Source organism: Anopheles gambiae, chromosome 3, assembly GCF_943734735.2.
Source record: "Anopheles gambiae chromosome 3, idAnoGambNW_F1_1, whole genome shotgun sequence".
Taxonomy (NCBI): Eukaryota; Metazoa; Arthropoda; class Insecta; order Diptera; family Culicidae; genus Anopheles; species Anopheles gambiae.
The window spans coordinates 77,995,871-78,013,284 of record NC_064602.1 but is presented as its reverse complement, the minus strand read 5'-3'; the positions used below and the strand labels follow the sequence as shown (position 1 = coordinate 78,013,284).

Here is a 17,414-nt window from a genome sequence, read left to right as displayed (position 1 = left end):
TATGCTACTGAGTCATCTTAATAATGGTTTCTTATGGAATATTAAATTGACGAACGACGAAAATGAATGTTTTTCCTGTTTTAGTGACACTTTTGAACAAAGTCACTTTACATTCCCTCACTAAATTACCTACGCAAACAACTAATGTCACCCCAAACCAAAGGGACGTTGTTGCTCCATTCCACAATGCCCATCATTCCCAGGTTTTGTAGGAACCACTCTGTAAAGTCTACTCCTGGCCCAGCGTGGTTCCACTGATTGTTAAGTAAACATTTGGAAGAGGCAGATTGTCCTGCAATGAAATTACCTTTAATATGTTTGCACAGGAAAGTACAATGCCAATAGTTACGGAGATTGAGCAGCGAATCTTGACATGCTCTTTCCCATCGCTGCTTCAAGTCACGGCGGTGGCAGCATTCGAGATGCTTTCTATTTTCAGGATTTAAAAAGGATTTACATTTCGAGCTCTTCCATTACACTGTAGTGCTTGTGGCTTATGGTACGAACCGTGGCCATGGTACGAAAAAAGGCTCTTAGATAGTAAAAGCAAATCAACGACGGATTATTTTTGGAAATGGTTTTTGCCTTCAGCTATGACGGAATTTTTTTATTCCACGCAGTTTGCATCGCACAAAAAAGACGTTGTTATTTTTCCATATTTCCCAAATTATGCATGCAAAACGATCCACATCGGAAATGTTTTTTTAGGACATGTTCGAAAAAATCGGAAGGTAATATGAAACCGAAAGTGGGTGTTTCTAGAAAAGCCGTTTTTTATGTAGTTAATGGTTATTGTTTCAACTTGTTTGCTTCATACAATGTTTTATCGATAAGCACACAATATGGAAATATTTTATCGGGGATTTTTTCCATCACATTCAGCCCTTTTCACAAGTAAAGTTCGAATTATTATAAGCATTTTCCTAAAAGACGCATTCTTCTAGCATTCGCACCGTATCTTCTATCATTCCACATTCCCTCTTACCATCTCTGCACCATTTGCAAAATATATGCTTGTTTGAAATACGTTTGAATCATGAAAATGGCATAACGAAACTCGTGACAAAATGATTTGTGATGCGACGGTTGGATGATGATTTTAATATGCTCCGAAAATAGTCATGGCGATTCAGAATACGGAGCTACAGAGACACGACGGTAAACCATGTCGAACGTGCTTAAATGCATTCGGGCGTGGCATATAATCCTCGGCGCTTTCGTCAAACATCAAACCCTTCGTTATCATCATTGCACTCAATTATGCTGTAACTTTGACCGGGGAATACTAGGGGAATAGAACGTTGAACATTGTAATTGAAACCATTGCCAGGGTTAGCGGCCCTTTTTCATGTCCTTTTGATTGGTGTGGTTCTCCCTAGACCGAAATAGCTGAGTTTTGCACGTAAAATAATTAATGGAGCCAGAAAACAAACCATCCTCATCTCATTAAATGGTTTTATAACGACATCGAGAGTTAAGCTCCAAACAATTCCACGCAAAAGAGGCCTACTCATTGTTCTGTGCACTAATATCTTAATTAATATCGACATTTTAAGGCTGATTTGTCCTACCTAACCAATTTCTGGGAAGAATTGACTTCATTTTTTATAAAATTACATGCACACGGAAACAATACATAAAGAATTTAAATAAACGATATGTCATCCCCTCATCTAGAAGTAATAAATACCTTGTGAATTCTATATAGTATACCTTGTGAATATGCATCCAGACATTTTCTAGAACAGAGATGCTTATCGAAATATCACAACCTTCATTTCCATCACATCCAAACCACTCACCCTTTTCTAACACCATCAAATAAACGAGAGGGAAATGCAAAAGTACTTTGTTCAGCTTACTTAACGACCCCAACACCAAGGACTAGTAGGCCACGAGCATGGATGGTAACGATTAGCCGGTTCCCGTGTGGGTTTGTTTTTGTCACTTTAATTTGGCGTAAAACAGCTTACTGATTCCGGATCAGACGGGGTGGCGTACAGCCTTCGGGGTGTGTTTCTCATTTTGTGACACATTGTACATTGCCGCCGGTAGTTGCTGGTATTAACAAAATATACCGCGATGCTGATTGGAGTGACAAATTGAAGTGTGGGAATAAATTTACTTTTAAAATCAAATCAATTTTTTTTTGATTTTTAAATTAAATGATTGCCTTAGCACCCTTTTCCGACGATCGGTTACCGTCTCCTGACACTGAAGAACACAAATTAAGCTCTGTTCAAATTTTCACTGATTCCTTTGCTTCGATCAATGTCTTCAGCCACAAACAGCAAACAAGCAAAACCTTCGTGTGCCTTCTGGACCAACGGAAATCTCCAGAACCACGCCGCAGCCTACTCAAACACACTCTCGTAGTCCGGGATTATGTTTCCATTATTTACACATCAATTAATTCCCATAATGACTTCTTCCGATTGCTTGGCAGAAGCAGCCTAAAGAACCCCTGCCATGATCCTGTCTCTATTTGTCTGACCTTGTGCAATTCGTTGAAGGAGAAAGTGCGCCTCCGAAATGAACAACAGCTGAACCAACTCGTGCCTGAAGTGGTTGCCGCAGATTGCTTCCCACAAAGGTACTTCTGGTCCGAAAATTGATCCTTTACAGACACCTTTCCTTTTGGGACATATTCGTCCTCCGTTGATCTTTTTATTGCATTGCTTGTGGTTGCACAATGTGGTTCAATGGATGATGATTGTTACATTACAGACACCTGGCCATGGCTCGGGGTGAATTTCATTCAACTTCTGGGTTAACGACCATGAAATTAAAAATTCGTTTTACATCATGGATTAAGAACCAATAATCTAAGAAATGGCTGAAACTTTGTGAATGTTCACAAAAAACAACACTTCAAAAAGAAAGAAAAAATGTCGATTTGAAACGAATGTAAACAACCTCATATGCAAACTCCTTGTGTTAGAATTGATATTGATACTTACTTGCAGTTTCCAAGCGGGACATTGTTATCAGAATGCTTTGAGCAACAATTTATTTACCTAATGGTCAATTTTTCACTGGAATGTTTACTCGATTTCAGGCACCAGCTCAAGGACTGTGTAGGAACGAGGTCAAGTATTAGCCAAAATCGGTTTGGTCATCTTGGATGCCTTTGACTTCATTGACAGTCCTTGGAATTAGTGCAAAAAAGAGCATCGAGCTGTATCATACATAGACTTTGGTGAATTCTATCGAATTTTGTCACCGAATCACTCATTATTTATAATTATTCTGCCTGAAAGATAGGCTGAACCATTTAGGACATGACCGGGGACAGAGGCAAAAACTCTTGTCATTCAGGCCTATCTTCCAATGCAGGTGTGAAGCATGTACGTTCAATTATCCGGAATTAGACGATCTTGCCAGAAGAAGCTTAGCTAGTTTTCATGAAAATAAGGCTAAACATGACCGCTGTATTTCTCTGATAAGTTCTGATAGTTTCTGGAGAGAACAAAAAACTGCGTAAGTACATAGCCGAGCTGTTATGTTGATTGAATGGAACGCCAAAAGCGTATCCAGCGGCTGATGTTTGCTTCAGGCAGACAGAGTTGTTAGGTGCTATTTAAACACTACACAGCCCGACATGCCTCACGGAAAATGCCAAGCTTGGATAACACTGCAAACCGTAATTTACTTTCCAAAACTGGTCCCTAGTAGAAGGTTGTGGTAACAACTATGATTAAATTTTCTTACACAGCTATACGCCTTCGTTTAGAACGAATCGAAAACGGAAATGAATTGCAATTAACACAGTATGGGATACCCCTTCGACTGGTCAATTGACAAGAAAGTACGCCAAATAATAAGCAAGCATATCGGGGGCGTTTTTGTGAGAAATAAGGTTGTTTTGTTGTTGAAAGTAATCTGCTATCTGCTATGTCCCGCTTAGAAACTGCAAGTAAGTAACAAAATAATTTCAAACAATGTAGAAAAACCGTAGAGTGTTGATATGAAATTGCCTACATTATCTTCATTCGCCGTGAGCTGTTCTTGTTGAACCCCAAATAATGCATGTTTTGTCAAGCATATCTTCAATTTCTTGGTATGCAGTTTAATACAATTCGAAGGGTTTGCAAAAAGTGGTTAACAAATCTAACAATTATCCCGAGCCATGGCCAGGTGTCTGTAATGTAACAATCATCATCCATTGAACCACATTGTGCAACCACAAGCAATGCAATAAAAAGATCAACGGAGGACGAATATGTCCCAAAAGGAAAGGTGTCTATAAAGGATCAATTTTCGGGCCAGAAGTACCTTTGTGGGAAGCAATCTGCGGCAACCACTTTAGGCAAGAGTTGGTTCAGCTGTTGTTCATTTCGGAGGCGCACTTTCTCCTTCAAAGAATGGTAAAAGGACAGACAAATAGGGACAGGATCATGGCAGGGTCCTTTAGGCTGCTTCTGCCAAGCAATCGGAAGAAGTCATTATGGGAATTAATTGATGTGTAAATAGTGGAAACATAATCCCGGGCTACGAGAGTGTGTTTGAGTAGGCCATGGAGATGTTCTGGAGATTTCCGTTGGTCCAGAAGGCACACGAAGGTTTTGCTTGTTTGCTGTTTGTGGGACTGAAGTAGTAAGATATTGATCGAAGCACTGAAAGTCAGTAAAATTTCTAACACAGTTTAGAACAGTGTCCTTCAGTATCAGAAGACGGTAACCAATAGTCGGAAAAAGGTGCTAAGGCAATCACTTAATTTAAAAATCATTAAGTAAATTAATTTCCACACTTCAATTTGTCACCCCACTCAGCATCACGGTGTATTTTGTTAATACCAGCAACTACCGGCGGCAATGTACAATGTGTCACAAAATGAGAAACACACCCCGAAGGCTGAACGCCACCGCGTCGGAGCCGGAATCAGTAAGCTGTTTTACGTCAAATCAAAGTGACAAAAACAAACCCACACGGGAACCGGCTAATCGTTACCATCCATGCACGTGGCCTACTACTCCTTGGTGTTGTGGTCGTCAAGTAAGCTGAACAAAGTACTTTTGCATTTTCCTCTCGTCCTTTGATGGTGTTAGAAAAGGGTGAGTGGATTGGATGTGATGGAAATGAAGGTTGTGATATTTCGATAAGCATCTCTGTCCTGGAAAATGTCTGGAGGCATATTTCGCATCTATATAGATATCACAAGGTATTTATTACTTCTTGTAGTTTCCGTATGTATGCGATACCATAAAAAATGAAGTCAATTATTACCAAAAATGGATTATATAGGACAAATCAGCCTTAAAATGTCGATATTAATTAAGATATTAGTGCACATAACAATGAGATGGCCTCTTTTGCGTGGAATTGTCTGGAGCTTAACTCTCGATGTCGTTATAAAACCATTTAATGAGATGATGATGGTTTGTTTTCTGGCTCCATTAATTATTTTACGTGCAACACTCATCTATTTCGGTCTAGGGAGAACCACACCAATCAAACGGACATGAAAAAGTCCCGCTAACCCTGGCAATGGGTTCAATTACAATGTTCAACGTCATATTCCCATAGTACTCCCCGGTCAAAGTTACAGCATAATTGAGTGTAATGATGATAACGAAGGGTTTGATGTTTGACGAAGGGTTTGATGGTTTACCGTCGTGTAGCTCCGTATTCTGAATCGCCATGACTATTTTCGGAGCATATTAAAATCATCACTCAACCGTCACATCACAAATCATTTTGTCACGAGTTTCGTTATGCCATTTTCATGATTCAAACGTGCTTCAAACAAGCATATATTTTGCAAATGGCGCAGAGCTGGTAAGAGGGAATGTGGAATGATGGGAGATACGGTGTAGGATCAAAGATGGTAGAAATCATTCAGCAAGTTATTTGGAATTATTCTTTCAAAGCCAGAGTGTCTTGATAGAGAAGAATGCGTCCTTTTGGAAAATGCTTATAATAATTCGAACTTTACTTGTGAAAAGGGCTGAATGTGATGAAAAAAATCCCTGATAAAATATTTCCATACTTCCTGCTAATCGATAAAACATTGAATGAAGCAAACAAGCAGAAAAAATCACCATTAACTGCATAAAAAACGACTTTTCTAGAAACACCCACTTTCGGTTTCATATAACCTTCCGATTTTTTCGAATGTGTCCTAAAAAAACACCACCTATGTGGATCGTTTTGCATGCATAATTTGGGAAATATGGAAAAATAACATCGTCTTTTTTGTGTGATACAAACTGCGTGGAATAAAAAAAGTCCGTCATAGCTGAAGGCAAAACCCATTTCCAAAAATAATCCGTCGTTGATTTGCTTTAACTGCCAAAGAGCCTTTTTTCGTACCATGGCCACGGTAAAGGCCACAAGCACTAAAATGTGATGAAAGCGCCTGCGATGTAAATCCTTTTTAAATCCTGAAAATAGAAAGCATCTCAAACGCTGCCACCGCCGTGACTTGAAGCAGCGATGGGAAAGAGCATGTCAAGATTCGCTTCTCAATCTCCGTAACTATTGGCGTTGTTCTTTCCTGTGCAAACATATTAAAGGTAATTTCGTTGCAGGACAATCTGCCTCTTCAAAATGTTTACTTAACAATCAGCGGAACCACGCTGGGCAAGGAGTAGACTTCGCATAGTGGTTCTATCAAATCCTTCCTTTGGGACTGTGGGGCATTGTGGAATGGAGCAACAACGTCCCTATTGGTTTGGGGTGGCATCAGTTGTTTGCGTAGGTAATTTAGTGAGGGAATGTAAAGTGACTTTGTTCAGTAGTGTCACTAAAACAGGAAAAACATTCATTTTCAGAGCGTCCGTCAATTTAATATTCCTTGTGAAACCATTATTAAGATGCCTCAGTAGCATATCGGTGAATATATACACACTTTATTTAATTGCACACTTCCTCTGAATGCTGTTCCAAAGACACTCACAATAACATTTGCTCAAACACGTTTCTATTTACACTCTGCAAATCAACATTAACATTTGTTGCTTCTCTCGCTCCGTCACTGTTCCACTTAGCAACACGTAGTTTCGACCCTAGTTACAGCAAAGGAAGCTGCGTTCAACTGATGACGGCCAACGGTGCGTTCCCGTTCGTGACACTTTCGATGTTTAACCAGTGCATTGGATTGGACGAAGGTTTTGGAGCAATCGGGATACTTGTGCGGCCGCAGTCCACTGTGAATGAGCGTGTGGCGCAGTAGGTCATACCGCTCCTTGAAGGCCTTCGAGCAAACGGCACATTCATGGGGCCGCTCGTTACTGTGCGTCTTGCGATGGCGTACGAGCACGTGCTTTTCGGTAAAAGCTTTTCCACACTGGTCACACTCGTAGGGTCGTTCGTTCGCGTGACTAAGCACATGTGTCTTGAGGGCATGCAGCCGAACGAACTGCTTTCCACAGAGGCTGCAGCTATGTGGCCGATCCGACCGATGCAGCAGTCGATGGCTGGAGAGAGCGCTGGGTTGCGTGAAGGCTCGTCCACACGTCTCACACCGTAGATCGGGTCCTCTTTGGTCGTGCAGCTTCTTGTGTGCGGACAGTGTGGAGGAAAGTCGGAACGCCTTGGGACAGATGGCACACCGGAAAGGCCTTTCGTCCCTCGGCTGCAGGTTGTTGTTGTCAGTGTGGAGTTGTTTGTCACGTAGACTAGAATCTCTGGAGCAGTTGTCTGGAGGTGAAATGGGAACGACAGCCTTGTTCAAACTGTCGTTGGGTTCCTCGAACATGTCGCGTGGTACTTCCATCTCCTGAAGGGTGAAAAGGGATTGAAATGATAAACAGACCGGTGGTTGAAGTAGCAAATATGATAAGAGAAGGTTGCATACCTCTAAACAGGACATTGTGTCGGACAACTGGTGGGAATCACGAATCTCCGACGCTGGAGATCTGAAACACAAACAATATTATTCACAACAACTGATTACAGACATCAAATGCCGTCGGGAAATGGAGTGATTGGAATGAATCTCTATTGGAATATATCTACAGCATGAATATCTAACCTCAACCGCAAACAAACAGCAAATGTAGCGAACTAACCCGTCAGCATAGAGGAGACTCTCACTAAGTGCGATGGAATCTCATCTCAGTTTGAACAGCTGTGAGAGCCATCCAAGTTCCTTCTGGTTGAGTCCTTTTTCCGAACCCTCCGAAGAGAACAGAGCACTGATTGGTCCATCGTCTGGCAACGCCCCTTTGGAAAAATGTCCTTCCAGGGAGAGTCGTTTGTAGAAGAGCAGACTCTGAGCGATTTGAACATGGTTGAAGAGTTTTCCAATAAATGTAGGGTGCATAATAATAGTGTGTGAATTGAACATACACCATTGTCAAAACGAACACTCTTCTAACCTTTTCGATTGTTTATGGAAATAATTGAGTAAATAACAACTCATTGAAATGCTGCCAACTATTATCGGTTCTCTTCTGCGACTGGACGATTAGGAATAATTTATTTGCCCTATTCTGCGGATTGTTAAGCATGCAAGGCCACAATTATTCGCCATTGATTAGTAAAACATATTCCAACACAAATGGAATCGGTAGATGATATTTATTTAGCACAAAACTTTCCGTCACGGAGCATTTCCCGATTCATAAAGGGTCAGGCAAATAAATTTGATTGTGGAGTTGTTCCTACAAATGGATGCAGAGATTCATAAATCATGCAATATGCCGCAACTCCTACGTAAATTCGCGTAATTTCCATTCGTTCAACTGGCTGTCGAGTAACGAAGCTGTCTCTTTCACGGATTCTTCCGGACTGTGCCTATGAAAATAGCGTTAATTAGCAGCGAGTTATTGTTGTCTTGGGTTCTCGTTAAAAATGCTCAGGGTTTCCGCTTACAAAGCACGACTGACACCGATGGGGGTAATGTTTTTTTGCTGCTCCAATATCTTTTAATGTACCGAATCACGTTTGTTTGAGTATTTGGAAAACTTCGTTAAAGGTAAAGTAGGATTTTTCTTGCAACAAGTATCTTGCAGAAGCCTTATGATGAAATTAATGCAATCTCCTTCTTTGGGTAATTATGGCGTTGATTTCCTGCCAGCAAAGACTCTTTTATAAATCGCGTTGAAGGTTTATACGGCTTCAGAATGCCTTGAGGAAATGGAAAAATGGAAAAATTGTGGACTTTATTTTGCTTTTACCTAGAAGCAATGAAATGAAGTTCTGTTTTCTCCCAAGCAAGCATCTCAAGCCAAAATCAAACCAATTTCAAATAACAAACAACCGATCCATGCACAAATCCGTTTCACATTTCATTCCGGATGTTTAAAAATGTATGAAACAATGAAACTTTGTCCCGCTTTTCCGATTGTTTCTAGTTTCCCAATCATCTGGTCGCTCATCAGTTGACTTGAAATCGAGATTGCATGAAGGAAAGTTGCACAAAAGTTGATGCTGTAACTTGGTGTTGATGAAGTTTTGTGTTCCAGCAAACAAACAGTGGAGGATGAGAACGTTTCTACGACTCTGTGGATTGAATGTTTCATAAGACCAAACAACGTGAACAATACAGCAAGGATAAGGAGATAAGGATAAGGGGTAGTTCGGACTAGAAAGTTTTCGTTACACGTGTGTTTGCAGAAAGTGTGAACCTGAAGCCTTTCTGTAAGGAAACCTCTTTTGAGGAACAGATTTCTTAACCTTTGAGGTTTACTTTAAAGTCTTTTCAAAAGTAATGAATAAATTAGAGAAGAATAAATTTATTTTTTACATTTTTTACTACAGCTTACACAGTCATGCATGTTTATGGATTCATTTGTTATGTTTCTCCATGATAACTGCGGCGAAATAATCTACTATTTTCCATTCCACAACACTACATTACGTATTCATATCCGCAAATGAAACCAATCATTCAGTTAAAATTTATGTACGTTGCACACGCTTTCGCAGTAAAAAGCATTTTCCCGACACAGTTTTACCACCTGAATCGAAACAGAAAGGAAGTTTATGGAGGACGTTCATATCATATCTCATCCTGACCTGATTGTTGGGATCGTTGAATGGGATGCTGTATTATGTTGACTTTAAGGAAGCCAATCTATGTCGAATGGTAGAGACAGGAACCATGTCAACAACCGAAAAGCGAAGGACAAAAGCTCCATCCACCCATCACAACTACCAGTACAAAGTACAAAGGTTCCAGGAACTCATTTATCGTCTGCTAATCCACACCAGGGTTGGTACGTTTACCAAACAAATAGTTTTCATCGAAAGGTAGTTGAGGCAAGGGTTCGTTGCGTTTGTCGCAGTGAGTATTTATCAACCTCAAATCGTGCGAATGTAATTTCTTAATCCTTGGGAACGACAAAACGCTTGTTTCCACGTAGACAGTGTTGGTGTACTTACATGCATTTAGAAGGCTTCCAGGATGAAGACCAATGGATCATTGGTGTGTTGTGGCAATCTGAAGATTCGTCCTCAGCCTGTGGAAGTGTTGTGATGAAGCTCGATTCCCTCAGCAGGATTGATTGAATGCCATTGTCTAGCTCCTGGTTCTCCGGGAGGAAATTAAAGCTGAAAAAGACCGTAATTAAAAAATAAACATTGAGAATTAGGCTGGACCGTTGTGAATCTTCCGAAAGATCTTATTTTCAGGTTCAATTAGAAATCAATACATAAACTGACTGCATGCCATCGATCCGTGAAAATGTGATCTGTTCGTCATGGAATACATCGGCAAGAATGTTCATTAGGGTCGGTGAATTACGAAGAAATTAAGTCGTCAAGGGCTTAAAGCCCAATTAGTTGATCCAAACGATAAAAGGGAAACCAAAAACTAATCTACTTACATGTCAACGATGTCCCAATCCATTTTAAGTTATTCCTTCCGCTTCGGGATGATAGGAACAGGATGTTTCCTATACCGGAGAGTTGAAGGGAACAATACACGCGACAGAGAAACGTTTTTTGCAAGAGTCTCTATTTCTTTCAGTAGGTCACATTCACATAAAGTAACACAAATATCCGAGAGAGAAGATTAAAATGTTCTTCCGGGTTCAATCCAATGGGGAATGTTTGATTCACTACTTGACAAAAAAGCTATATTCTGCTTGATTTAAAGATTCGATGTTCACAATACACTTGTCCTCAATTGTCCTTTCTTTATCACTTGCCTAGCTACTATGATGCACAGAATATCATTCTTGGCCAGGTTCACGTTACGATGGCAACGGATCCAACTGATGTCAACTCCCCAATCACACCAATTCCATTCGACAGTTCGTGCCAAAGTGAGACTGGCACAGTTTGACGCCATCGAAGTAGCTCCTTTCCTGGATGGTTCGGTTTAAGGGAAGTCCTTAAACGCACCCAAGTCATCTCCCTGCCCCACGAGGATGGCGTTGCTCAAAGTAGAAAATCCGGAGCGAAGGCAGCAAGGTAAACAAATCTTATGCTTATGTGTGCGACGGTACCGCTGAAGATAGAAAAAGGACGATGGAAAACAACAGAAAGAGAAGGGATCATGCTGGCGTGCCCTTCCACCATACCCCGGTAAGGCAGGACACACGACACTGATCTGCACATAATCCGCGGACCTGCTGGGACCTCGTCGGTGCGAATTGCGGAACAACGGAAAAGAGTGAGTAAGGGAGGAAAAATGGAAAATTGAAAATAGGAAAGCTCACTTCTCACAATATTTCGACTCTTTCTCTCATATCTTTGGTCTCTTTCAGTCTCTCTGGCCAGTTTCGGATCATTTCATGAAGACACGCGCGCGCTGCACATAAGCGATTATTTATTTTCCAAATCTGATTTACAATTCTACGGGAGGACAAGGTGTTTGGTGTGGCGGAAATGGACTCGTTTGTAATGGTTGTCATTTATCTGAACATGGAGCTCTTCCTATGTACTACCAATGAAATATAATGTGTTGCCGAACTCCTACGCGCTTGTTATCTTCAGGTGAGCTTTACGGAGGTCGACGGAGAAGGTGAGAACGATTACTGATTTAGGAAAATTAGAAGGATTATGTATTTACCTCTTCTGTTCGAACAAAATGACTCCATAAATAGTGTTCGAGCAGCATGGAGACACGGGTAAGCGTCCTTCTCCTTCTTCCTTGTGTGTCACGGGGAAGAGATTTCCATGGAGCTCTCTATTCGTCATACTTTTTAGAGGAATCTGGGACACCAGAGAGGTCTTCGTTGTTTAGGACAGTGAAAGAATAGGAGATACTTGTAGAAGAGAGATGTCAGTTGAAAGAGATAACGTACCGCGCACGCGAAAAAGAAGCGCATCCTGTTCCGTTTGCCGTGACGTCAGTGCCATGCGCAATTGCTAATTGACAAGGACATACGGGAACCAGTACATGATGGGACAACGAAGCGAAATGGAGGAGATCACGTTTATCGGAAAAGCGATTGGCCAAATAATGCCAAGGAAAACACTCTAATCTCTGATTTTCCGATCTTCCTTCCCGGGCGTCTCAGCACAAGAGGGGAACATGCACATACAGAAGCTTGAGAGAGGACGCATGGTTGGTTTTAGAGGGACGAGACTGGCGATAGAAGGTAGTTTATGTATTTGGCAAAACCTTATTAACCGATTAGTGAGCTATCGGGCAGAGGATCCAATGGCGGAGGCGTTACAAATCGCTTCAACTGATGAGTATCGTTGCCAAACCTCATATATTGAGCGATTGTGTGTGGGTATTGATCGATTGTATTGGTGGTGTGCGAATATTCATGTAAAAAATCACTCATCCGACGTGTTTTGGAGCTTCCTTTGCTATCCTCGTGGAATTATCCATTCAACGGCTAATAGCAAACACAATCCACCCTGCAAAGCCGGCATGGTACCGTGAAGGATTAAGACAAACATCGACATGAGCTGGGTTGCGTGTTTTTATAACGCCGGATGAGGCAGCCGTATCGTCTGGTTGTGCAATTTGGCCGCAAGCCACATTCCACCGTAACGAATGACGGTTCTCTCATCCTTCCGTCGATGTGGTTCGGGTCCGCGTGAGAGTCTGTGTGCTTTTGGTTGCACAAGGATGAAGAAAAACAACAGTTTATAATTAAATTTAAACTGCCTCGCAGTTGTTTTTCTATCGCCAATCGGTGCCGAGGGAGCGCAATAGAACAAAAACCTCCCAGAAAAGAGGCAAAATTGATTAAACGTAGTCGGTTTGTGCAAAAAGGGTGTTTAGTTTTTGTGCATCATGGAGTGTATGGAGAGAAATCCTTTAAAACGACGCAATCTCGCTAACAATCGGCATGTTTACAATTAATTTGGGAAGTGGATTCCTGCTCGCGAGTGAATTAAATGGATGTGACGCCATGGTTTTGTTGGCAGCATTGTTTGACTGCATAAATCACCGTAGAAAGTAATAACCAATACTCAGAAAGCATTCCCAACAACGTCGATGCAGTGTATGGAGCTCACCCAAAGGATTCAATTACCCTAATGAGTCATGAACATAATCAATAATCATTCACCTGTACCGCAGATTGGCCTTCGGGTTGTTCCACGTTCATCGTTTGTTGAAACGGCTAAAGGTATTATGGAATGATGTGCTGGAATGACGACACTGTCACGGAAGTCGGTGATGAGGAAAAAGCTTTTTATCATATTTATACTAAGCTAATTCCTAGTTATCCCCAATCTCTATTACAACACAAATGCTATCGCTTTTTTGCTACCCTATAAATGATCACTCTGGCTGTTCAAGACAATCAGGATACTCCGATAAAGATATACTTCCATCCATCATCACATGAACGATTAAAGAGGTATCCGAGTCAATACACGAAACAGATGTACTCCTTATCCCGAGAAGTTTTTAATTTCCCACGTGGAATTCACGTGATCCTAGAGTGATATTTCGTTTAGATAACAGGAACCGTTTATGGGAAGCCATTCTTCATTTCACATCGTGTGAGATCATTTAGTTGATTTATTTCGCTAGTGCATCTATGGAAAGTTGAAGTTTCGGAAGGAATAGCAGTACTCAGTAAATGTTTAGTTGTTATTTATCAAAAAGAAAAATTCAGTTTATTATCATCATATCGAATTCATGGGCATATTGAACGAACATCAAATGTGTAAAAACCCGCGCTAAAAATATACGTAAGGAAATTAACTCAGTTGTACTCAGAACCTCACACATTTTTCTGGGAGCATTAGTTACGGTTTGCAGTGTTTCCAATACTCCGCATTTTCAGATGTTTGGTTGTACAGTACTTGAAGAGACCGTACAAACTCTACCTGTCTAAAACAGACTTCACTCTCAGGATACAATTTTGGTGTTTCATTCAGAAAAGACCGCAGTTCTGCCATAATTTTGCGCACTTTCTTATCCTCATGAGAACTGAGCATCCGATTGTAGTACAAATGTTTTGCCATGTCTTCAGAATTGGTTACATCACTACCTTCCAGAAGAACTTTCCAAGTAGGATAATTGAACGTACATGCTTCACATGTGCATTGGAAGCTGTACATGAATGACAACATTGATTGCCTCATTTCTCGTTCATGCAATGTATGACCCGTTCTGAAACAAATGAAATTATTAGTATGATGAAGAGTGTTCATTTCTTCTATTGATTTCACTTACTCATAGCTATCGAACAGTTGACTTCCTTCGAGAACTGGACGGATGACAAAAACTGCACACCGCCCATCGCGCAAAGTGATGCGTTGCACGTTGGGAGCACAGGAATGGTTAAGCATGCTAATCAATGGATAACAACCCACTGCAAATGATTCAGCCACGTATTCCTTCACCTTGTACGCATTAAAGGACAACAATTTTCTGTTACAATTCACGATTTGCATATATCGCAAGATTAAATCTAGTAAAAACTTGTTAAACGCTGGGTTTGCTCCACACACCGGTCCCAGCTCTGTTCTTTCCAGAATAAGGGTATGTAGGATGGTAGCATTGAAGATATGGAATGCAACAAAAATGCTGTCTCGCCGTTCTTGGTTAGTGGTTAACACGTGCACCGTGTTGAAAATGTCCTGTTGCGTTGCTTTATTCCAATCCATCGTAAACCCGTTAACATTGGATTCATCCAGTGCGTTGAGATGATCCTTCAGTGTCTCTGGATTGTTATCGAAGGTGGCGATCGCAATGGCAATCATGCGAATAGCAATCAAGGGAACTTCTTCGAAAACTTCCCACAAGTCTCGTAAAAGCCCGCACTCATATCGATGATACTTGTTGTACGCTTTACTCAGACATTCCTCCGAACAGTACATGGCCATTGTACATCCTTCGCAAGGAATCAATGTGAATGGTCGTTCGCCATGGCAGAAATCACATCGCACATATCGGAATGAATCCTTCAGCACGGTAACAAGCGGCCTTTCGATCATCACGACATCGCCCACCTTCAGCTTACGAGTGGCAACCACATGTCGTCCATATTCTACGTTTTTGCGCAGTTCCAGACAGTTGGCAACTTGCGGCGCATTCTCTTTGGCCGGATAGCTTAGCTCGGGCTCTTCCACCACATCCGGAGAAACCTTGCTCGAAGAAGCATTCTTGTTCCGAGCCTTTGCCAAAGCAGTTTTGGCCTCTTTTTCGCGTTGATTCAACTTTTCTCCAGGATAGTTTGACTCACGAGCAAGCCGAATGTTCTTCAGACATTCTTCAAAGCGTTGCATCTTCAGACAAATGTTTGAGCGATTTACATAGGCCAATGCCCTTTCTGTCGATCCTTTTTCGGAAAAGGCGATGCTCTCATTGTACAGCTTGATGGCCTCGATGTAGCGTTTCACGTTCGGGTGAAACATTTTATTTCCTTGGGACCGTAGCAGAGTCGCTTTTGCATTGTCCTTTAAATCGTTGCGCAAGTTCAATCGTTCTCGAACGGAATTGTTACGAATCCACTCTCCAATTTTGGGGGCCAGGAGCTCGATAGTCTCTTTAGTATTTAGATTGTTAAGTTTTGCTTGTAATATACTGGGTTTAAGGAATGTATCGTACATTTTTGCAAACAACACATGCGTATATTTTGCTCTCGATGTCACAGGCTGTGTTTCGTAAAACATGTCCAAGCCTTCATGAAATACTGCATTAGCTTCCTCCATTCTTTAAGCCAACAGAAGACAAACAGAAAAAACTGAATACTGCCACTAAATAAAACAAACGTACTCTGGTTAGTAATTGAAACTTGCTAAGTCACTCAATCGTTCTGTTCCTCAAGAAGCATGCGAATCGAACACGTTTCTTTGAACTCGCACAAAAGAATGTTCTTTGTGGTGGAATTATTCGTTGACGTTTGGAAAGCTGCGCGATTCGATCCGCACACCCAGTTGACAATCTGAACAGCAACGTTAACCGTCATGTGTACAACCGCCTACCCGGGTATGTTTCGCATCTTTATTTCAAAATAACTTTGGATTAAAAAATCGTATCGACATCAAATTTTAAAAATGCCTCAGAAAAGATGTTTTCTACCCAAGTGCAAATAATAAAAAATATCAAAAATGTTTAAATATTTTTTTAAATTATTTAAGTTTATATAAATAATTTACCCATGTAGGCCATACATTTTGTATGGAAGAATCATGTTTTTCATGGTTAAATGCGTATATATTTTGAATTACTTAGATTTGAATTAAAATTGTCTTATAGGGTCACAATAATGTTTTATAACATATCGTTGTAAAATTAGAATTTTACAAATCCTATGAATATTTTTTTCAATAAAAAATGTGCTGCAACTCCAACACCCCAACCGGCCTTGCCACATGTTTTGAGAGGATACTTATGTCTTTTTTTTGTTTCAAATGTTGTATTACAGTGTAACAATATTTTGAATTCAACACTGAAATAATCTCTTTTAAAATGATACTAACCACTACAAGAATAGAATTGGCTGAAAGTTAACACACACATTCATACTTTTGTCATAGTGTTACTGCCGAATAGGGATAGGTGTTTTGAAGCGCACCAATGGCTCCGAAGTCGGCTCGGCACCCACGGCTCCAGAGCCGGATCCACACCAACAGCTCCGGAGCTGGGTCCGCATCAACAGCCCCGGAGCTGGCGACGAATCAATGGCTCCGGAGCCGGCGGTGAATCAACGGCTTCGGACCAACGGCTCTGGACTAACGTTTCAATAGGGACGGCATTGTATGATAGCGTAAAAAACGAATCTATCTTCTCGCAAGTGTAGAAGCTAACACCCGATGTGATTGTGTGATTGTTGAACAATGTTCAACACTTATCGATTTTTGTATAGATTCCTTTCAACATTATTTACTCAGCTAATTATGGATCTTCCCGATTGAAACTTTATTGAACATGATTTTTTTGGTAAAAAAAAGCCGGTCTGCAAAAACTGCCTCCAGAGCCGTGAGCGCGGAGTCGTTGGTGCGGAGTCGGTTTCGGAGTAACTGGAGCGGATTCAGCTTCGGAGCCGTGGGTGCGGAGCCGGCTCCGTTGGGTTGGAGTGGAGAAGGTTGCGAAGTTGTCTGGA

General features: G+C 41.1%; 2 protein-coding genes across 2 annotated transcripts; both read right to left on the bottom strand.

Moving 5' to 3' along the window:
* Positions 1–6,831: 6,831 nt before the first annotated feature.
* LOC133392990 (zinc finger protein 397-like) lies at positions 6,832–11,210 on the bottom strand. Its single transcript, XM_061655748.1, has 4 exons — positions 10,773–11,210; positions 10,330–10,497; positions 7,799–7,859; positions 6,832–7,720 (listed from the first exon to the last, which is right to left on the bottom strand). The coding sequence occupies exons 1-4, from the start codon at positions 10,793–10,795 to the stop codon at positions 6,986–6,988; spliced, it is 987 nt and encodes a 328-aa protein (XP_061511732.1). The 5' UTR covers positions 10,796–11,210; the 3' UTR covers positions 6,832–6,985.
* A 2,736-nt stretch (positions 11,211–13,946) lies between these two features.
* LOC1270660 (SET and MYND domain-containing protein 4) lies at positions 13,947–17,414 on the bottom strand. Its single transcript, XM_061655747.1, has 2 exons — positions 14,540–17,414; positions 13,947–14,476 (listed from the first exon to the last, which is right to left on the bottom strand). Exons 1-2 carry the CDS (start codon positions 16,018–16,020, stop codon positions 14,110–14,112), a joined length of 1,848 nt encoding a protein of 615 aa, XP_061511731.1. The 5' UTR covers positions 16,021–17,414; the 3' UTR covers positions 13,947–14,109.